General features: G+C 42.5%; 1 protein-coding gene across 1 annotated transcript in view; it reads right to left on the bottom strand.

The window, feature by feature from the left end:
• Window positions 1-18,901, bottom strand: part of LOC120021346 (pyruvate carboxylase, mitochondrial-like) — a 127,668-nt gene extending 108,767 nt beyond the window's left edge. The window contains exons 1-8 of the mRNA XM_038965059.1: window positions 18,606-18,901; window positions 12,363-12,504; window positions 12,034-12,218; window positions 11,760-11,925; window positions 11,459-11,604; window positions 11,244-11,361; window positions 11,001-11,152; window positions 2,089-2,207 (exon numbers count right to left, since the gene is read on the bottom strand). Of these exons, the coding sequence (XP_038820987.1) occupies window positions 2,089-2,207; window positions 11,001-11,152; window positions 11,244-11,361; window positions 11,459-11,604; window positions 11,760-11,925; window positions 12,034-12,218; window positions 12,363-12,504 (1,028 nt within the window). The 5' untranslated portion in view covers window positions 18,606-18,901. The remainder of the gene's footprint in view (window positions 1-2,088; window positions 2,208-11,000; window positions 11,153-11,243; window positions 11,362-11,458; window positions 11,605-11,759; window positions 11,926-12,033; window positions 12,219-12,362; window positions 12,505-18,605) is intronic.
• Between the last annotated feature and the right edge of the window lie 5,230 nt (window positions 18,902-24,131).

Raw genomic sequence — 24,131 nt, 5'->3', positions numbered from 1 at the left:
GTTTCACCTCTAAATGCATATGACAGGTGAGATTAGGCATTTTATCATCTTTAGTGTCCAGAGTAGGAAGTCCAAATGACATAGCACTGCGAGACTATTTGTGGACTAGGATTCTGGAACTCAGACAACCTGGACTGATTTATATGGAAAAGGAAAACGGCATAAGAACAATGTTCTTAAGCATCTGCTATAGCAGTTAATTTACTTCATCGTTACGACACTTCTGTAGGGTTCCTTTGCGTTATCACAAGGCAAGATGTTCAGTCCTTGCCTAAGTATCATGTCTTCCCATCTGGTTCCTTTTCTTCCTCCATGATAAACTTAATCAACTCTTCAATCAAGTTCCCAAGCAGAAGAAACCCAAGTCAACCATTACAATCAAGCAGACAAAGCATCAAAAAACAGAAATAAAACACTCATTCATTGACTAGACACTCTCCAAAAGGCTTGATTTCCTTTGTCCACTCATCTGTAAATACTGACTATAGATTACCTACATGACTATATGGATTTAAATTCATGTATATTACTTATGATTTCATTTCAAGTAGGCTAGCAGCCAACACGAAATAACTAATATTGATAACCATCTTGATGTCACATTGATGACATCTAGATGGTTATCGGCAACAGCACCAGGACAGTGCCCTTCGCTCCCGCTAAACAAGCACTACCGTCCAGCAGGAGCGTGGGAAGTAGTTACATAGTAGCCAACATCAAGTTGACAGTCACAGTAAGTATAAGCATACAACACATGACGCAACAGTCCTCCCATCAATACTTTATCAAAAATAAACAAATTGTCAGTTTCATAACTGAACATTTAAAATTATGTAAAACTAAGTGAAATACGACTCAAACTCATCCTCTGGCTTCAAAACAGACATCCAAACTCTTGCGGTACAGTAGCTGGCGTGGTAAGAAACAGCTAAACACAGTAAACTATAGCAGAGTGCTTTCCATACACCCACTCCTTTCCATACACTGGTCGTCATATTGGGCTGCAGCTACCACATTCTCAGTTGAGATGAATTAACAAATCACAGCATATATTGGTGGGTACACTTCCTGCTTTTACTTCCCGCTTTGCACCTATGGGTACACCTCACAAATGGCCGCCAGTCCACCCATTATGCCATAGTTTACTTGAATGCGGACGCCCGTTCTGTGTTTTGCTATTCGAATGGCCAATTACGGTCATCCAACATTTCATGACCGTAACGGCCCTAAGTTTGGCTGAATGTAGAATACCTACATGGATATGGGTTTGCCATGTTGTTTTTACCTACATATTGTTTTCAGGTAAGTTGACACAATGAAGCCATTTAGAAGTATTGGGACCCAACCGTTATAAAGACAGTGAGCAAAAGGACAGTGAATTTAAGAATGCTCTCTGAGGACCTGAGCCTTAGGACCATGCCTCAGGACTACCTGGCCTGATGTCTCCTTGCTGTCCCCAGTCCACCTGGCCGTGCTGCTGCTCCAGTTTCAACTGTTCTGCCTGCGGCTATGGAACCCTGACCTGTTCACCGGACGTGCTACCTGTCCCAGACCTGCTGTTTTCAACTCTCTAGAGACAGCAGGAGCGGTAGAGATACTCTTAATGATCGGCTATGAAAAGCCAACTGACATTTACTCCTGAGGTGCTGACTTGCTGCACCCTCGACAACTACTGTGATTATTATTATTTGACCATGCTGGTCATTTATGAACATTTGAACATCTTGGCCATGTTCTGTTATAATCTCCACCCAGCACAGACAGAAGAGGACTGGCCACCCCTCAACCTGGTTCCTCTCTAGGTTTCTTCCTAGGTTTTGGCCTTTCTAGGGAGTTTTTCCTAGCCGCCGTGCTTCTACACCTGCATTGCTTGCCATTTGGGGTTTTAGGCTGGGTTTCTGTACAGCACTTTGAGATATTAGCTGATGTAACAAGGGCTATATAAATACATTTGATTTGACAGTCTTGACACTTACCATGAACAGACATAATTTGACCAGACAGGGAACAGTCTTACAGGTTGTCAGAGTAGTGACATTGTAATGCCAGGTAATGGCCATGGCCTGCTTGTTAACGGCTGTAACTTACTCTGTGACCTGCTCGGTAACGGTGTGCTCCACCTGTAGGCGGGAGTTGACCTCGATGAAGTAGTGCCTTCCATGTTTATCCACCAGGAACTCCACCGTGCCAGCATTCTCATAGCCCACCTGTACACACAGACAAATCCAATTAGATGCAAACCTCTACTTCGTCACCTACCTAAGGACATGGAAAGATATGAAGAAATAAGTATGACTGGATTTCTTCGCAAATTCTCAGATTCTGAATTCTATTGGAAGAGCTTACAAGTTCTGTGTTTCAAAAGCTAAAATTAACTTCATACAATGAATAAACCAAGTCTCACACCAACTGAATCCTTTTCTACTACAGACAACTAAATCTACTAAAAAGGGGGAAACGACAAGACTGACAGCTAATATCTACTGAAGACTGTGCGATATCCCATTGTGATTATAGTCATTTTTAGACAGCCTTTCTAGAGCTCAGCCAAGGAGGAAGCAGGATTTAATATATCAGACCATTTCCCACTCCACAGCGCTGCGGGGTGTCAAAATAGCATTAGCCAAATTCACTGAAATCTGAACCACTGAAATTCATCCCTTGCCCAAAACTAATCTCTGCCAGGCGCCCTCTCATCCATTCAGTCACCCACGTGAAGGTGCAGGCTCATGGCTAGTCAGTTCATGTCACACACCGGATAAGTGCTGTGTATGTACAATGCCTTCAGAAAGTATTCACACGCCTTGAATTTTTCCAAGGTGTTACAGCCTGAATTAAAAAATTTATTAAATTGAGATTGTAGGTCACAGGCCTACACACACCACCCCCCCATAATGTCAAAGTCAAATGTTTAAAGATTTAATATATATATATTTAGGTAAACAAAGAGACTGAAATGTCTTCCGTATTCAACCCCTTTGCTATGGCAAGCCTAAATAAGTTTGAGTAAACATTTGCTTAACAAGTCAAATAAGGCTCAGTGTGTGCAATAGTGTTTAACATGTTTGAATAACTACCTCAGCTCTGTATCCCGCACATAAGCTCCCTTAGTTGAACAGTGAATTTCAAAACACAGATTCAACCAAAGACCAGCAAGGGTTTCCAATGCCTCGCAAAGGGCACCGATTGGTAAAAAAATACATTCAATATCCCTTTGAGCATGGTGGAGTTATTACACTTTGAAGGTGTATCAATACACCCAGTCACTACAAAGATGCAGACGTCCTTGCCAACTCAGTTGCCGGAGAGGAAGGAAATCACTCAGGGATTTCACCATGAGGCCAATGGTAACTTTAAAACAGTTCGAGTTTAATGGCTGTGATAGGAGAAAAAAGAGGATGGATAAGCATTGAACTTACTCTGCAGTACTAACCTAAATGATATGGTGAAAGGAAGCTTGTACAGAATTTTTTTCCAAAACATGCATCCTGTTTTCAATACGGCACTAAAGTAAAATTGCAAAAAATGTGGCAAAGAAATCCTCTTTATCTCCTGAATACAAAGCATTATGTTTGGGGAAAATCAAACATCACTGAGTACCACTTCATGGTGGGGAAAATCAAACATCACTGAGTACCACTCTCACATAGGTACGTGGTTGCAAAGGGAATCATAGCCTTAACAGCGTGATTTGCCAAGGCAGGATACTCTGAGCGCAGCCCAATCCAGAAATCTGGCAGTGGCTTCTGATTAAATTCAATTTTCACATAACCTCGTTGCAATTTCGATGAGGCACTTGTTCAGACATCGGTAACTGGACTGGAGGCAGGGCATGAAAGGGATAATGACTCCAGTTGTTTGTGTCATACATTTCAGGAAAGTACCTGTGTAATTGCGCACCCAACTCACTCCGGTGCTTCGCAATATCACATTGTATGATGTGTGTGCAAATGAACTCAAGCTTAAAGACAATGATGACCTGTATATTGTACTTGTTAATGCAGACAGAGAAGATCTCCAACTTATTAAATCATAGCCTCAATTTTGTCCCGCACATTGAATCTAGTTGCGGAGAGTCACTATAATTCTAGATTCAGATCATTCAGGCGAGGAAAAAACATCACCCAGACAGGCCAGTCGTGTGAGAAACTCGTCATGCAAGCGGACAGACAAGTTTATTTTACCAGGTAAGTTGACTGAGAACACATTCTCATTTGCAGCAACGACCTGGGGAATAGTTACAGGGGAGAGGGGGATGAAAGAGCCAATTGTAAAGTGAAAATGATGCAAGAATGCTTGACTCAATTTTTTTTTTTTAAGTGTCAATACTTTGCCCCTTGATAACCAGCACACTTCTGTATGTTGTTAAAGCGTTACATGGTCGATATCATTGCATAGTGCAGAAAATATGAGAATAGTAGTGTCCAAAACGTCTTTCAAGACATCAGGCATTCCCTTGGCAGCAAGAGCCTCTCAGTGGATGCTGCAGTGTACCCAAGTGGCATCGGGAGCAACTGCTTGCATGCGCGTTACCATTCCACTATGTCTCCCTGTCATGGCTTTTGCGCCATCAGTACAGATACAAACACATCTTGACCACCAAAGTCCATTTGATGTCACAAAGCTGTCCAGTGGTTTGCAGAAGAGGATGTCTTAATTGACCCTCCAAAAACAAAGAACATATACCAGGAGCTGTGCCAGGCCCGTCAAGTCTGTTGACTCATCCAGCTGTAACGCATAGAATTCACTGGCTTGTAAGCAAAGCAGTAATTGTTTCAAAACGTCACATACACTTGGTTAGCAGATAATGCGAGTGTAGCGAAATGCTTGTGCTTCTAGTTCCGACAGTGCAGTAATATCTAACAATTTCCCAACAACTACTGAATACACACAAATCTAAAGGGGTGAATGAGAATATGTACATATAAATATATGGATGAGTGATGGCCAAGCAGCATAGGCAAGGTGCAATAGATGGTATAAAATACAGTATATACATATGATATGAGTAATGTAAGATATGTAAACATTATTAAACTGGCATTATTTAAAGTGGCATTGTTTAAAGTGACTAGTGATCCATTTATTAAAGTGGCCAGTGAGCCTCTGAGTTAGTGATTGCTGTTTAGCAGTCTGATGGCCTTGATAGAAGCTGTTTTTCAGTCTCTCGGTCCCAGCTTTGATGCGCCTGTACGGACCACGCCTTCTGGATGGTAGCGGTGTGAACAGGCAGTGTCTCGGGTGGTTGTTGTCCTTGATCTTTTTGGCCTTCCTGTGACATCGGGTGCTGTAGGTGTCATTGAGGGTAGGTAGTTTGCCCCGGTGATGCGTTGTGCAGACCGCACCACCCTCTGGAGAGCCTTGCGGTTGAGGGCGGTGATACAGCCCAACAGTATGCTCTCAATTGTGCATCTGTAAAAGTTTGTGAGGGTTTTAGGTGACAAGCCAAATTTCTTTAGCCTCCTGAGGTTGAAGAGGCGCAGTTGCACATTCTTCACCACACCGTCTACGTGTGTGGACCATTTCAATGTCTGTGATGTGTACGCAGAGGAATTTAAAAGACGTTCTACCTTCTTCACTGCTGCCCCTTTGATGTGGTTAGGGGGTTCTCCCTCTGCAGTTTCCTGAAGTCCACGATCATCTCCTTTGTTTTGTTGACATTGAGTGAGGTTGTTTTCCTGACGCCACACTTCGAGTGCCCTCACCTCCGTGTAGGCTGTCTCGTCGTTGTTGGTTATCAAGCAAACTACTGTTGTGTCGTCTGTAAACTTGATGATTGAGTTGGAGGCGTGCATGGCCACACAGTCGTGGGTGAACAGGGAGTACAGGAGGGGGCTGAGCACGCACCCTTGTGGGGTCCCAGTGTTGAGGGTCAGCGAAGTGGAGATGTTTCCTACCTTCACCACCTGGGGGTGGCCCGTCAGAAAGTCTAGGACCCAATTACACAGGGCGGGGTTGAGACCCAGGGCCTCCAGCTTGATGACGAGCTTGAAGGGTACTAAGCTCATCATTGAATGCTATAGTCAATGAAAAACATTCTTACATAGGTATTCCTCTTGTCCAGATGGGATAAGGCAGTGTGCAGGCGATTGCATCGTCTGTGGACCTGCTGGGGCATTATGCAAACTGGAGTGGGTCTAGGGTGGAAGTGATATGAACCTTAACTAGTCTTAAAACACTTCATCTCCTGCCATGTCACTGACGCGTCGTGAAAGTTTTGTTTGATGAAGGCGTCGTCTGTATAGTTTTTTTGGGCCTATTCCCCCAGCCATATCCGCAGCAGCAGGAAGAATTAAGTTCTCCACAATAGTATGGGGCTTGCCTGTCCTAGCCACTCAGTAGCTCACCATATAAGATGCTTCTAGCCCCTTCATATTAAATGGTTGCTGTTATACATGGCTTACTACTTGAAAGTAGTCTTAATTCTCAATGAAAAAACGTGGCTTATTTTTCTGATCGCTTTGTTTCTAAATGTCTGCACAAGAGTGAAGGTTTCATTGAGTTATGAGATAGTACTTTAGCACATAAACACACTGTGGCTGAGGAAAGGCACTACTCCCAATATACACTACCGTTCAAATGTTTGGGGTCACTTAGAAATGTCCTTGTTTTTGCAAAAAAAAGCTTTTTTTTGTCCATAAAAATAACAAATTGATCAGAAATAGTGTAGACAGTTAATGTTGTAAATGACTATTGTAGCTGGAAACAGCAGATTTGTTATGGAATATCTATATAGGCCCATTATCAGCAACCATCACTCCTGTGTTCCAATGGTACGTTGTGTTAGCTAATCCAAGTTTATCATTTTAAAAAGGCTAATTGATAACCCTTTTGCAATTATGTTAGTACAGCTGAAAACAGTTGTCCTCATTAAAGAAGCAATACAACTGGCCTTCTTTAGACTAGTTGAGTATCTGGAGCATCAGCATTTGTGGGTTTGATTATAGGCTCAAAATGGCCAGAAACAAAGAACTTTCTTCTGAAACGCGTCAGTCTATTCTTGTTCTGAGAGATGAAGGCTATTCCATGCGAGAAATTGCCAAGAAACTCAAGATGTCATACAACGCTGTGTACTACTCCCTTCACAGAACAGCGCAAACTGTCTCTAACCAGAATAGAAAGAGTGGGAGGCCCCGGTGCACAACTGAGCAAGAGGACAAATACATTAGTGCCTAGTTTGAGAAACAGACGCCTCACAAGTCCTCAACTGGCAGCTTCATTAAATAGTACCCGCAACACACCAGTCTCAGCGTCAACAGTGAAGAGGCGACTCCGGGATGCTGGCATTCTAGGCAGAGTTGCAAAGAAAAAGCCATATCTCAGCCTGGCCAATAAAAATAAAAGATTAAGATGAGCAAAAAAACAGACACTGCCTAGAAGGTGAGCATCCCAGAGTTGCCTCTTCAGAAAAAAAAATATTTTCGTTTATCACATTTTTATTTGGCGTACTCCCGATGGCATTGCACAAAACCCAGTTTGGGAATACCTGCTCTACAGGATCGGTGTCCCTATACCGGGACGGTTGTTACTAACATGAACTAATATGACTAGAAATCACTTAAGTAAGATCCAACTTCCCAGGACATAGACATGTCTTACATGTGCAGAACGTTTAAATTCTTGTTAATTTAACTGCACTGTCCAATTTTCAGTAGCTATTAGTGAAAAATATACCATGCTATTGTTTGAGGTGAGTGCACAACAAAATAATGTATCAAGCCACTTGGTTTGATACATTCACCTCTGAAGGTAAATAATGTACTTAGATTCAGTAATCTTGCTCTGATTGGTCATCCTGAGGGTCCCAGAAATAAAATGTAGCATAGTTTGTTTGATCAAATACATTTTTATATTCAAATGTAGGAACTGGGTTCTGAAGTTAGAACCCCTACTGTTTCTGGAGGTGAGGGGACGAGACCGATGGGGCGGGAGCAGGGATGAGACGTGGTAGACACCGGCAGATAGGAACACTTGGCTTCCATCACCAATGACAGGTACTGTACATGCAAGCACAACAATTCAGAAACTAAGGCAATCTGCTGTTTTAAATATGTCAATGCTGGCTGAGTTGAGAACAAAAATAGAGCTTTCAGTTGGAGAGAGTGCATTTGTGTGGGGGGGTGAGGGTGTAAATTAATTAAATGAGCATGTGGGCTAGAAGAGAAAAGAATGGAAGTAGGAGACCGTATCAAGGCTGTGACCACACCCCTACATGTTCTTAAGAGGCTCTGGGTAGAGCGGTCACCATGGAAACGAGAAAAAAATATATTACAAACTAGTTTTGACAGAGATCTCTTTTCATTAGCACTTTCAGTTAAAGTTTTATTTTCTGACCTTATCAAAACTCCTTGTGGTAGCTTTGTAATTGAATGACAACCATTTCTGGGGTTTGAGTAAAAACACTTATCCACCAACTATCAGCCCACAAACACATCAAAATATGTTGAGATTTGTTACTGCTTAAAAATCCTTCTTTAACCCATCAATAAGGGATCATAGCTCCCACCTGTTAAGTCTTATGGAAAGAGCAGGTGTTTTCATAATGTTTTGCACACCCAGTGTACACGACGTTCAATTCAGATACAAGAGTGATCCCTATAACCACGTGTATCAATATTCTCATGTTACGGAGGAATTTATTACCCTAGTATTCTAGTGAAAAAAAAAAAACTATTTCACATCTCAAATCCTAACTAAGTTTATCCAAAGCATGTTTCACACTGATATTTTGGTCCACAGCTTACTCCTGAGATAGAGCTGGAACACCCTCTTTAAATGAAGTTGTAATCAAGTTTCCTAAAATAACCGCAGATGATTAAAGCTTTAAATAACAGATCAAAGTGATCATAAAATTTACTCGGGTCTGGGGAAGGTGCTATATAAAAGGTATATGGGTGAACATTATCCTCCTTAGATAATCATATCTGACAGTCCATGACTTATCTATGATATCCCACAGGATTGTAGAACAGGAGAATCATTTTAGCATTAAAATGTCCTCCACAATTCACTTATAGATAAGACCAACAAACTAATTCTAATGAAAAATTTGAAAATCTCTTTGACATGACAAGCTGGACCCTAGTGGAAACGCATGCTGAAAGACTAAACACATCTGATATTTAATCAATGTGCTCATGTGGGAGGAGTCTGTTAGTGAAACACCACTGGCAGGGTTTTGTTTGTTAGGAGAGCAGGTTTCTAGAAGGGCATGCAAAGCCAAATGTTCTCGTCGCCACTCCTCTTCATTCCTCACTGCCATATGATTGAACAGATGGAGGAATTCTGTCCCTCACTCACACCCAATTTCTTTCTCTCTCCCTCACACAGAGACCAATGCTAGTGTAGTCATATTTTCCATTCTGTTAAACTATTGACAGAGCAGATGGGTGGGAGACTACTCACTGTAGTGCATGTCTGGGTATCAGGCTGGATGGATGAGTTCACGCAGTTCAACAGTGGCTGATCCCAAATTGAAAGCCACATGCACATCACATGTCTTTCTACACTCCCTCAAACATACCAAACTCGTCCCACCCCCTGCCTCCCTCTTCCATCCCAAAAAACAGACAGCAAAAAAGGTAATACAAGCACTTGCAAAATACAGCTAGCTGAAGGGTGCACATGACAGGCACACCAGCTAGTGTACACAACGTCTAATAGCTTATCTCACACAGGATGGGGAAATCGGTGGGATGCCACTGACACCAGTAACTGTTTTCAGATCAAAGTAATTGCTTCCACCTCAAGAAAACAAAAGTCAGCTTGATTGCAATCAGGAAATTCTTCAATTGTTGGGATATTTTAGCACAGTGCTGAGCTCTAGTTCGAATCAGAGTTCGATTATTTGTTCCATTGTATTCCCCCCCGGCACAATAGCTGCTCTAACTGCTACATGACTAGGCTATATTCAGTAGCCTATATCGCCACGGCGCGCCCCCCCTGGATGCGCTCATAAATGTGCTGCTATAGGCCTACTCACAGAACGTTTCAGAGATCTACTTATGAGGCAGCATGCATGTCATCAAATGCTCGCAGTCAAACAATCAATAATACTGCGCAACTGTTTTTCCCCCTGTGTTTGGTCCAGACTGCCATCTCACCTGCAGCGAACCGCACAACGGTACGAATTGGCTCGGACCGAGACCACCCTTTTTGAGCGATACACCATGCATTGTTTAGTGCGGATAGTGTTCACACCAGTTCAAAGCTACCGAACTAAGGGAGTAAACGCTGTGGTGTGAAAGACCCCTTACAGGTGATATTTATTGTGAGAGGGCGTGGCAGTCTCAACAGTTCACTACTAGTGGCAGCCTCCTCTGGCCATCTGTGTTGTTGAATGCTGCCATCTAGTGTGCCAATTGGTAGCCTGCAGGTGGAATTTCTTTCCACTGCTTTAATTAGGCTCCAGTCTTTTACTTTGATCCTTTCTTCCTACCCTGTAGGACACTTATGAATCGAAATGGCTCTTTGTCTCCAAATCCCTTTAACCTGGAAAGGAATATTGCAGTTTTTCATCCTCCTCCCACATGTCGCCATTGCTTCTATGAGCACAACACAGAATGAGAGCACCCATTTAGAAGAGCTCAGAGTAGCTTATAAATGAATTTAAAACACATTGTGCTTTGAGGGCCTTGCCTTGCTTTCCTTACTACAAAAAATGGAGGACATTTTTCATTATGAGCGGTTTTGAACAAAAGGCCAAGAACGAACAAACTCAGGGTTTCTCAACTTTCGTCCTTGATGTTTATGGTGTCATGTCTCTGAGAAGTGCTTTTGCACAAGAAAAGACTAAAACTCCACTCAATTCAAAAAATGATCATCTGATATTCCATTCAAAACTGCAAATACATACAGCTCAGCCATTTTATAGGCAGCAGTGCCAAAATTCTAAACATTTCAAAAATGAAAATGACAAAGGAATACAAGGTTTCAGCTCTACACTCCCTATTAAAAGAATGTATCATAAAGTGTGTGTGCGCGTGTGTTGCATCCTGTACCTGTCTGGCCAGGTTGACAGAGTCAGCGGTGAGTCTGTCCCGAAGGTGTGGGTCCAGTTGTACAGCCGGGGCGATCTCTACCACCTTCTGGTGCCTCCTCTGGATAGAGCAGTCCCTCTCATACAGGTGGATAACATTACCATACTTATCACCTGGGAGAGATGGGATGACAATGTGATTAGATCTACTGTATACAACCCTTTTAAAAAGACTCAACAAAAACAGTCTAGCAAACAAACTCACCCAGGATCTGCACTTCTATGTGTCTGGGTCTCTCAATGAACTTCTCCACAAAAAGAGCACCATTCCCAAACGCAGCCAGGGCCTCAGAGTACGCACGCTGATAGTTCTCCTCCAGCTCCTACACACGTCGACCGACGGGGATCAATAAATCAGCCAGCACAAAGACAAAACACTCAGACTGGAGCCTCTACTTAGGCACAGATATTTCTACTCACCTCGTACTCTTTGACCACCCTCATGCCCCTGCCCCCACCACCGTATGCAGCCTTGAAGATGATGGGAAAGCCATAGGTGTTGGAGAACTCCTGGGCCTCCGAAAGGCAAGTGATGGGACCGTCTGTCCCTGGTACAACTGGAACTCCTGGAAGCAAAAAAATCTAACAATATGAGCTTAACTAAACAGTACCAAATGTCAGCTGTATGTTTGATGATTTTGCTGGAAAAAATATTTTAAAAAATGAAACAAACATCCATCAGACAGTCCTGAACATGACAGTGAGTGGGTGTCCGGCCTACCTGCACGGACAGCGATGGATCGAGCCTCCACCTTGTCTCCCATCTTGCGCACCACGTCAGGGGAAGGGCCAATGAAGCGTACCCCAGCATCGACACATGCCTGAGCAAAGTCTGATCGCTCAGACAGGAAGCCATACCCAGGGTGGATTGCATCAACATCATTTTCCTGAGAAAAATAATAAAACGATGTGGAAAAAAAACATATAAAGCTGTGATCTTTAAGTGCAGTAACAGTTGGTTCAGAAAGTTTCAAAAAAACATATTCACATCTGACCTTAGCAACTTTGATGATGTCAGGGATGTCCAGGTAGGCAGCCACGGGCGGCAGGCCCTTCCCTATGAGGTAAGCCTCATCTGCCTTCTGCCTGTGCATCTGGCCGGTGTCTTGTTCAGAGTAGACAGCCACTGTCCGGATCCCCAGCTCAGTGCACGCCCGGAACACACGGATGGCAATCTCACCTACAAGTAGTTGGATTACTCAGCTGTGATCATGCAGTCTCAGGAAAATGTAATCATGTGGTGAGAGGAAACTAGCTACAACAATTTGGCTGACATTTATGTTTTAGTGTCAGAATTACCAAGGTGGGAGAATTGTTACGGTACCTCTATTGGCCACCATGACCTTTTTGATGGGCTTGTATTCCAGTGTGTGAGGGGAGTTGTGGGTGGTGCGGGACAGGCAGCATGCCCTCCTGACAGCCAGTAGCCCCAGGGCCGAACGCATACCTCCAAGGTGCAGCAGCATCTTCACACAGGAAGGAAGGGTGTGGTTAAGGAGTAAACAGACAACCCATGCATGATGCAACACAGGTCCTGACCTACATACGTATGGAGACTGACTTAACGGACAGTAAACATGTAAAACTTGTCAAGGCGATAAGATGCGATAAGATGCACTCAGATAAAATAAGCCTAACACTTCCTTTTGCTTTACCTTGGAAGGAATTTGGGAATACTAGATACCTGACTTACCTGTAGAAATATCAGTTGTTTCTAAAAACATTTGCGCCAAACATTTGTTTTTGCCTTAAGTGTACTTCACTGCATTTATACTTGAGATATCACATTTCAACAGTAAAAGTAACTTTTTATATAAAAACTATATACAAAATAAAATTGCTGGAGGATGTCTTTAACCTCTATTACAGTACACTCTGGCCTAACTCTCCATACCAAGTGACTAAACAAGGCATTCATGTGTATCCCAGGGGTCAGTAACAAAACAAAAAAACAGGAAGTGGAATTGAAAGAAATAGTTTGGTAAACACTTTCCATCTGAACAAATAGTGACTGACTGAACACAGCAGGGGTGGAAGCTCCATGGGACCCAGATGGGAAAGAGTAAAACATTCCAATTCAGAGGACCTGTAGAGGAGATCAATTAGGCAATACTTGATTCATTAGAAAAGGCCAAGGGGAAATTAAATCGGGTTTGAACTTGAACGTAACAGTAATTATATATAAAATTGTTGAATGTCCAACTGCCTCTACTAACACGCCACCCTAGCACACAAATCAATCCAAACCCTTCAGAGTATCCGAAGAGTGTTGGCCTGTTGATGTGACAATTTCATGAGACTGGTCCGCCGATACAGCAGCATTAGTGACCTCTAGTAACTCCAGCATAACACAAAGCTCAGTTGTCCATGGTCCGACCACCAGTTCCACAGATCAAGGAAATACCTCATCTGTATAAGTAGTAGTCACATGAACAGACTAACTGTTCAACACTAAGAGGCGGATATGGTTTGATACACAAATTCAATCCAAACACTAAAAATGCTAGGCATAAACAGCAATGGCAGGAGCAAGAGACTGAAAAGCCATATCATGTTCAGTACTTTGTGATCCCAAATATAGGACATCAAATGTAAAAGTCAGTATCATACGGGCACTTCATTATAGCTGTACCTGCACTGCATGTTGAAAACGAAACAGATTAGGCCAAAACCAATCAAAATACTGCACAAGCGCACATTGCATTAACAGGTTCAAAGGTTAAAAAATAAAAATAAAAATGCAGTTTGCAGGAATGCTCTTGATGTCAGATTCCCTTGATAACAAATATTTGTTTTGCCATGTGGACAAATGATTCCATTTATTATGAAATTCTCATGGCACTGTCATGTTGGCATTAGAATAAAACCAAACAATTGATAAGAAATCCCTAACCATTTTAACCCTAACCTAGCACATTACTGCAAGTGACATCCTTTATTTATAACATCCTCAATAAAAGCAGGTGAATGAACCTAAGACTTCACTATGTTCCCATGAATAGAAATGACTTGAAAATAAAGCAAAAGGAAAGAGCAGAGGGAGCAGAGTTGGCACAAAAAAAGTAAAGGAGGCTAGTCTGAGGCTGGATGAATGGAAGTGGGCCAAATGAAACAGGATATTCTTGTCGACATTCCTCTGGTCCAATCATTTGAGAGACATGTTAAAAGGCAGCTTATTGTAATATAGCCTAGTACATTGTCTCAACTGTAATTTGACCTGTCAACCATTTCTACCCAGTTTCCTCCTTACAAAAATGAGCTACAAACATATTTCAATGTGTTCTGTATTCAGGCTGACAGGGTGTGTTTATGGCTTTATGAGGGCTCTGGAGAAAGTCTGGCACAAAGGACCTCACATCAGACTGACCTTGTTGAACAGCCTCTCCATTTTCACCTAAAGTGTCTTCTTTCCAGACAAGAGAAATAGCCCAGCCCTCACATTGTAAAACGTGATGGCTACTGTAATAAGTTGACTACCTAATGAGTTAATACTACATAGAACTTTCATTGAGTTTCAGGGATTGATATTAAGGTGTTGCCCTATTGCCTGGGGAAAGTAAATTGAGCAGTCCCATTTGGGCAGGTAATTGAAAACAACCAAACTGCAGTAGCCTAAACCTGACCTTTCTGGTTCATCCTATTGTATTAGGTGAAAGGCAATTTATGGCGGTCAAGCAAGTTTAGCTTGTTCTGAGATTTTTACTGATTACTGGAATTCTTAGCATTTGGGTTATCAGTTTCAAATTCCTTCCCCATGTGTAGGTGAAAGGCAGGCTGTATGACACTTCTGTATGTAAATAGCTAATTTACTTTTTCGACCAAGTGTTCATAATCGTCAGGCAACCCAAAAAATAATTTTATAAAGACTCCCAACTTACCGATGGGCAAGTGCCTTTCAGAATGTAACGTCAATCCCTGTGACAAACCAACCTAAAGCATAGGCCTAGGGCCCTAGTGACATTCTGAGGCTTCACTACTACCATTTCACTGTTCTTACCCAAATATTGCCAATATGTCACTCACATAAATACATTGGCCAAAACATGGCCATCAATATCCTGATAACTTTGAAAATGGGCCACGACAGGCAGAACAAGATGTTTTACATATTCCATAAAATCAGTCTACATGTAGGCAGGCTTAGTCTCTGTGCTGGTCTTTCCCACTACACAGACATACCAGAGTGGTGAGACAATATACTAGAACATGTTGGGGCAATTAATTGGTCTTAAAAGCAGATGACTGATCACGCATAAAAAGACTCAGTTCAACAAACACTGATGTGGCATATAGTAAAAGGTTACCAGTAGGCTGATAAAAGTTGTAGCCTGTTTACTACCATCATTACAGAAGTTTCATTTTATTCAATTTAGAGGCTGAATCCTAAACATTCTGGAACACAGTAGCCAAGACATAGGCTACTTGTGTTGATAGCACTGAATAGAACCAGAGTGCAAGTGTAGCAAGTTGAGGTTGTTGGGTAAACAACCCCACCATGCAGTTATAAACATACATGAGGTATGGAAGCGGTGTTGAAGAAACAAAGCCTCAACTTTATCAACTCATCTGGAACAGATCCGACATGCTCTTCACAACAAACACCTACATTCAACAATTCATTTTAGATTCTGGAAACATGGTGAGTAGGTGAAACGCATTTTATTTTCTTCACGATTTGCCCGCAATAATCTTTACAGTAACTACACAATTGTAGTACAAGGAGTCAATGTCGTAGACTACCATTAAACATATGAGAATGACCTGACCTAATAGAAGTGTTGCAGGAAGCCTACCTTTGACATGGTAGCTGGACAGATTTCTGCAACAATAATTCCTGCTCAATTAAGCAATATTTGCCAAAGAGACATTTTCAAACGTCAAAAGATCAAAGCTTGAGTGGAGTACAATGACATGTTGCATAGATCCAGCTATATGAAATAGGAAAAGTGCACTTTTTTAACCAAACCTGCAGTCTGGATGTAAATGGCATATTATAGCAGAGTCCACACACTATTGTTTTTGATTGGTTTTGAAAAATGTACCCCAACCAGCGATGGACTTCCTTATGCTCATTCTGCAGTGCCAGGGAGTGGATTAAACAATAAAAGCTCCAAAAACACCCAAGTATCTCATTTTAGAACTGCAACGCTCTCAGTAGTGATTCAGGTCTTTAGATGTTGTACATATTATATGTGTGATTCCAAACTTCAGCCGCAACGTTATATACCATTTTGTGCGACTCAAGCCATACTTTTCCGAGTACTCATGCTACACAGAGAAGTGTCACAAGTGGATAGGGGAAATCACACGACTGGCACAAAATGGAATATATCATTGCAGATATCGCTCGGAATGACAATTTCACATACAACTACAAGACCTGCATCACTATACTGAGAGCATTGCTGTTTCTAGAAGGATGCATTTAGGTGTTTTTGGAGCTTTTGTGCATGTTTTATCCACGCCCTGGCACTGCAGAACAAGCAAAAATTAGTTAATCGAAGTTCAAGTAATATTGCAAAAAAAGTCTGGACTCTTCTATAACATGCCATTTACATCCAAAATACTGATTTTTTTTTTCAATGTCAAAATGTAAAGTTAACTAAGTGCAGTTTGAAGTTGCTAACTACCACAGACATAAAAATTTTATCCACTAGGTCATCCGACTGGGAAAGTAGATAAAGGCTTCATTGCCAAAATCCCAAAGTATGCTGTTAAAGGGATTGATCAGCCAGAATCACACTTAAGACAGTACATGCAAATACACTGCAGGTGGAAAACAAAAAGGCTAGCACAAAGAGCATGCCATATTTGAACGTAGTCTCTTTCCCAGCGATGTGTTTAGTAAGCTGTAAGCCTGGCAAGGGTAACTTGAACCTAGGCCTAAATGCCATCGGCAACCATGACTTTCAAAAACCAAGTCTAGCAATGTTGCAGACTGAAAATGTAGGGACAGCTATAGTCCCAAAGCTAGTTTTGTATTGACAAACCTATATGTCCCATCTGTTGCAAAATGTACATAAAATTTGAACTTACTCTACCCATTGTCAGCTGATTTCTGCCTGTGGAAATTTATCCACAGGAAAGTATTATTAAACCAACTTCAAAATGCAGGTGTCTGTGTGGCTATTATGACTTGTCACCTACGGCACCTTAGGTGACAAGACAGAAGTAGCCTTCAAGTATGCGTACTAACTGAAGTCTTGCAGATATTTACATGGTTTTGCACATGTGCCAGGTGATAGAAATAACAATGGCAGTAACAGCACGCTAAAAAGTTCAGTAAGTAATTCTATTGCTATTCACTATTGCTATGGCTATTTTTTCAAATTTTGACCCGAATAAAGACAAACCGCACAGACAACCAGCAGAGTAAGTACAAATGTGATTTTGTGCAACTATCTGATTTGTAAGTAAACTTCAAGTGTTTGCAGTGCTTTATTTCAGTTCAGAAACAGTGTGGTTAGAGCCCTGAATGCTGAATGGCTTAAAGCTGTGGTATATCAGACCATATACCACAAGTATGACAAAAAAAATTTTTACTGTTCAGATTACATTGGTAACTAGTTTATAATAGCAGTAAGGCATCTCGGGGGTTTGCGGTATATAGCCAATATACCACGGCCAATACCAGAAAGCTGGTATCACAGTCGGATTTATTAGGCATAGACAGCAGTTGGTAAGATATGAAAAAAGTAGAAACCATAAGGAAATGTCACAATAGATGGTTGGGACACTAATGCACAATAAAGGCTATGCCACCGCAGTGTTCTTCAGACTGGTCCTGCATACCCAAGCCAAGGTTCTGGCCTGCACCTCGGACTTGTCTACACGCCTCATGGGTCCCGAGGACAATAATTGAAAAACACTGTTAGGTCTATATCAGAATGAGTCAACAAGAGTCCAAAAGTTATACGTTGTTGCATGCTATAAACTAGATTTTATAAGAGAAACCTTTCCAGACATTCCCACAGATACAACATGCACATGAATTAACCCGTCTAGACAGTTGCTGTTCCACTGAACTCTTGACCGATTCACCAGTGCTTGGTGCAACAAAGTCAAGGTTCTTCACTGATAGATAGAGCAAACAAACCAATCTCAATCAATGTTCTCACGTTTGACGTCCATTCGGTGTATTATTTGTCAGTCAGAAGATAGCGAATATGTGCATTACTAGTTTTTACTAGAGTCCAAAAGGGCATTGTCGCGGATATTTCTAAATGGCTAGCTATGTGGAAATGTCACCATTATTTATTTATTTGGGGGGGGGGGGGGGGGGGGGGGGGGTCGTCGTCGGCTGCATTGTCCACTTTTGCTCGGTGCTTAGTATGCAGCCACCTCACAGCCAACTAACTTGCATGCAGAAAGGGCTACAGTAGCTGGCATAGCTAACTAGCTAGCTAGCCAACCAACTGTGAACTAACTAGTTAGCAGCTCTGGACCTGCATGTAAAAACATAGTTAGATGGATGGATATTGGCCAACTACCACGGGATAAGCAACAAAAACAATCCCCAAATTGTCTATTTTTCTCCAAGACTTGTAATGCAAAAATAAAAACTTACCTTACGGTCTCAAGTCTACAGTAGAACGCGTGAATCACTGAGGCTTTAAAGTCTCCAAGCTAATGTTCAGTGGCTATCTGACATTAGCATGGGTGTCGGTGTGGCGCTTTTGACTGTCACTGGCAGTTCGGTCTTCTCTTCAATCCGCGTAATTTGATCTAGCTGGGTACTGTGGTCTACCTCAGTGCATGTGGCTTTTCTGATTTTTCTGTGCACCCTAGCTAACTGTCCTCCTTGTTGGCTGAAGAAAGTCTGGTGTTAGAATGACTAGCTAGCTGTCTATTGAGATAAGACATTTAAACCCATTCAACGACTCGCCCACCCCTTGGCTACCTGCTATTGGTTAGCTTGTTCATTACGTCAATTTAGTTTCAAGGGGTGTATTCTTTCCACTGATTCTGTTGTAAAACGTTTCGCAAACGAAACGAAACATGGAGACTTACCTAAATTTGTCCAATAGAAATTCTCCTTTAAGTTTCAAAACGTAACGTTTTGCAACTGTTTGTACTAAGGATTACACCCCTGGCTAATGTTTGGAATTAATGTGTGCTATTCGTAATACCCGACGTCAATCAATACACACACGCACCTGTTCAGCTATTGGTTGACGGGGTAGAGGAATTGTGCAAGGGGTTTATCATAAAACAGCCAGCTAATACCACACAGCACTGTGAAACACAAATGGTGAATTTTTTTGAGTAATTATAACATTGCACTGTTATTCATTCTACATTAAAAAAAGATGTACAGTGCATTCAAAGTTCTCAGAACCCTTCACTTATTCTACATTTTGTTACATTACAGCCATATTCTAAAATTGATTAAATAGTATTTTTCCCCCATCAATCTTCACACAATACCCCATAATCACAAAGCAAAAACAGTTTGAATTATATTTACATATTTACATAAGCATTCAGACTCTTTACTCAGTACTTTGTTGAAGCACCTTTTGTAGCGATTACAGCCTCGAGTCTTCTTGGGTATGAAGCTACAAGCTAGGCATGCATGATTTGGGGAGTTTATTCCATTCTTCTCTGCAGATCTTCTCAAGCTCTGTCAGGTTGGATGGTGAGAGCTGCTGCCCAGATATTTTCAGGTCTCTCCAGAGATGTTCGATCGGGTTCAAGTCCGGGCTCTGGCTGGGCCACTCAAGGACATTCAGAGACTTGTCCCATAGCAACTTCTGCGTTGACTTTGCTGTGTGCTTAGGGTCGTTGTCCTGCTGGAAGGTAAACCGTCGCCCCAGTCTGAGTTTCTGAGCGCTCTGTAGCAGGTTTTCATCAATGATCGCTCTGTACTTTGCTCTGTTCATCTTTCCATCGATCCTGGCTAGTCTCCCAGTCCCTGCCACTGAAAAACATCACCACAGCATGATGCTGCCACCACCATGCTTCACCGTAGGACTGGTGCCAGGTCTCCACCAGAAGTGACGCTTGGCATTCAGGCCAGAGTTCAATCTTAGTTTCATCAGACCAGAGAATCTTGTTTCTAATGGTCTTAGAGTCTTTAGGTGCCTTTTGGCAAACTCCAAGCAGGCGGTCATGTGCCTTTTACTGAGGAGTGGCTTCCGTCTGGCCACTAACATAAAGGCCTGATTGTGGAGTGCTGCAGAGATGTTTGTCCATCTAGAAGGTGCTACCATCTCCACAGAGAGCTCTGTCAGTGACTATCAGGTTCTTGGCCCTTCTTCCCTGATTACTCAGTTTGGCTGGGCGGCCAACTCTAGGAAGAGTCTTGGTGGTTCCAACTTTCTTCCATTTAAGAATGATGGAGGCCACTGTGTTCTTGGGGACCTTCCATGCTGCAGACATTTTTTGGTGCCCTTCCCCAGATCTGTCCCTCGTCACACTCCTGTCTCGGAGCTCTACGGACAATTCCTTCAACCTCATGGCTTGGTTTTGCACTGACATGCACTGTCAACTGTGGGACCTTATATACACTGCTCAAAAAAATAAAGGGAACACTTAAACAACACAATGTAACTCCAAGTCAATCACACTTCTGTGAAATCAAACTGTCCACTACGGAAGCAACACTGATTGACAATACATTTCACATGCTGTTGTGCAAATGGAATAGACAACAGATGGAAATTATAGGCAATTAGCAAGACACCCCCAATAAAGGAGTGGTTCTGCAGGTTCTACAGACCACTTCTCAGTTCCTATGCTTCCTGGCTGATGTTTTGGTCACTTTTGGATGCTGGCGGTGCTTTCACTCTAGTGGTAGCATGAGACGGAGTCTACAACCCACACAAGTGGCTCAGGTAGTGCAGCTCATCCAGGATGGCACATCAATGCGAGCTGTGGCAAGAAGGTTTGCTGTGTCTGTCAGCGTAGTGTCCAGAGCATGGAGGCGCTACCAGGAGACAGGCCAGTACATCAGGAGACGTGGAGGAGGCCGTAGGAGGGCAACAACCCAGCAGCAGGACCGCTACCTCCGCCTTTGTGCAAGGAGGAGCACTGCCAGAGCCCTGCAAAATGACCTCCAGCAGGCCACAAATGTGCATGTGTCTGCTCAAACGGTCAGAAACAGACTCCATGAGGGTGGTATGAGGGCCCGACGTCCACAGGTGGGGGTTGTGCTTACAGCCCAACACCGTGCAGGAAGTTTGGCATTTGCCAGAGAACACCAAGATTGGCAAATTTGCCACTGGCGCCCTGTGCTCTTCACAGATGAAAGCAGGTTCACACTGAGCACATGTGACAGACGTGACAGTCTGGAGACGCCGTGGAGAACGTTCTGCTGCCTGCAACATCCTCCAGCATGACCGATTTGGCGGTGGGTCAGTCATGGTGTGGGGTGGCATTTCTTTGGGGGGCCGCACAGCCCTCCATGTGCTCGCCAGAGGTAGCCTGACTGCCATTAGGTACCGAGATGAGATCCTCAGACCCCTTGTGAGACCATATGCTGGTGCGGTTGGCCCTGGGTTCCTCCTAATGCAAGACAATGCTAGACCTCATGTGGCTGGAGTGTGTCAGCAGTTCCTGCAAGAGGAAGGCATTGATGCTATGGACTGGCCCACATCTGGGACATCATGTCTCGCTCCATCCACCAACGCCACGTTGCACCACAGACTGTCCAGGAGTTGGCGGATGCTTTAGTCCAGGTCTGGGAGGAGATCCCTCAGGAGAGCATGCCCAGGCGTTGTAGGGAGGTCATACAGGCACGTGGAGGCCACACACACTACTGAGCCTCATTTTGACTTGTTTTAAGGACATTACATCAAAGTTGGATCAGCCTGTAGTGTGGTTTTCCACTTTAATTTTGAGTGTGACTCCAAATCCAGACCTCCATGGGTTGATAAATTTGATTTCCATTGATAATTTTTGTGTGATTTTGTTGTCAGCACATTCAACTATGTAAAGAAAAAAGTATTTAATAAGAATATTTCATTCATTCAGATCTAGGATGTGTTATTTTAGTGTTTCCCTTTATGTTTTTGAGCAGTGTATATACAGGTGTGTGCCATTCCAAATCATGTCCAATCAATATAATTTACCACAGGTGGACTCCAGTCAAGTTGTAGAAACACCTCAAGGATGATCAATGGAAACAGGATGCACCTGAGCTCAATTTCGAGTCTCATAGCAGAGGGTCTGAATACTTATTTAAATAAAAAAATAAAAAAAATTTTTTTTAAATACATTTGCAAAAATGTATAAAAACCTGTTTTCATTTTGTCATTATTGTGTATTGTGTTTAGGTTGAGGGGGGAAAAATGTATCAATATTAAAATAAGGCTGTAACGTAACAAAATGTGGAAAAAGCCAAGGGGTCTGAATACATTCCAAATGCACTGTATACTTCTGGTATTCATTACGCATTGAAGAGATCCTTAGGATTTGTAAAGTCTCTAGTTACCAGGTTAGCATTCTGTGTGTGTCCTCCGACCCTGGCCAATAGACATACATAATTGATTTTCAACTAGGTACAGACCGTAAACACAAGATGCACTACTATTGCACAGTAAACATTGCCAACTAAAGATATTTTTGCAAATGTGCAACTAAACGTTGCGATATTAAAACTTGACAGAATAGAGATACTAAATACTGTCTGTCCATATTCTTGATAGAATTGTCAAACACTTGCTTTCATTGCACAGTACGAGTATACAGTGCATTCGGAAAGCATTCCCACCGCTTGACTTTTTCCACATTGTTACAGCCTTATTCTAAACTGGTTGAAATGGTTCTCCCCCCCCCCCCCTTTCATGAATCTGCAAACAATACCCAACAACCGCAAAGCAAAAATAGGTTCTTAGAAATTTCTGCAGATGTGTGTATATATATATATATATAATTAAAACAGAAATACCACATTTACAAAAGTATTCACACCCTTTACTCAGTACTTTGTTGAAGCACCTTTGGCAGCAATTACAGCCTCAAGTCTTCTTCGGTATGAAGCTACAAGCTTGGCACGCATGATTTGGGGAGTTTATTCCATTCTTCTCTGCAGATCTTCTCAAGCTCTGTCAGGTTGGATGGTGAGAGCTGCTGCCCAGATATTTTCAGGTCTCTCCAGAGATGTTCGATCGGGTTCAAGTCCGGGCTCTAGCTGGGCCACTAAAGGACATTCAAAGACTTGTCACGAAGCCACTCCTGCACTGTCTTGGTTGTGTGCTTAGGTTTGTTGTCCTGTTGGAAGGTAAACCGATGCTGCCACCACGCTTCAATGTAGGGATGGTGCCAGGTTACCTCCAGATGTGACGCTTGGCATTCAATCTTGGTTTCATCAGTCTGTCCTTTAGGTGCCTTTTGTCAAACTTTAAGCAGGCTGTCATGCCTTTTACTGAGGTGTGGCTTTCATCTAGCCACTCTACCATAAAGGCTTGATTGGAGGAGTGCTTTAGAGATGATTGTCCTTATGGAAGGTACTCCCATCTCCACAGAGGAACTCTGGGTTCTTGGTCACCTCCCTGACCAAGGCCCTTCTCCTCCGATTGCGCAGTTTGGCCAGGCAGCCAGCTTTAGGAAAAGTCTTGGTGGTTCCAAACTTGTTTAATTTAAGAATGGAGGCCACTCTGTTCTTGGGGACCTTCAATGCTGCAGACATTTTTTGGTACCCTTCCCCAGATCTGTCCCTCGTCACAATCCTGTCTTGGAGCTCTACAGACAATTCCTTCAACCTCATGGCTTGATTTTGCACTGACATGCACTGTCAACTGTGGGATCTTATATATATATATATACACACACACACACACACACACACACACACACACACACAGGTGTGTGCGCCATTCCAAATCATGTCCAATCAATATAATTTACCACAGGTGGACTCCAGTCAAGTTGTAGAAACACCTCAAGGATGATCAATGGAAACAGGATAAATCTGAGCTCAATTTCAAGTCTCATAGCAAAGGGTCTGAATACTTATGTAAACAATATATCTGAAAACCTATTTTTGCTTAGTCATTATGGGGTATTGTGTAGATTGATGAGAAAAAACATTACATTTTAGAATAAGGCTGTAACGTAACAAAATGTCAAAAGTCAAGGGGTCTGAATACTT

The sequence above is a fragment of the Salvelinus namaycush genome, chromosome 26 (genome assembly GCF_016432855.1).
Source record: "Salvelinus namaycush isolate Seneca chromosome 26, SaNama_1.0, whole genome shotgun sequence".
Lineage (NCBI taxonomy): Eukaryota > Metazoa > Chordata > Actinopteri > Salmoniformes > Salmonidae > Salvelinus > Salvelinus namaycush.
This window is presented reverse-complemented; position numbering and strand designations above follow the sequence as displayed.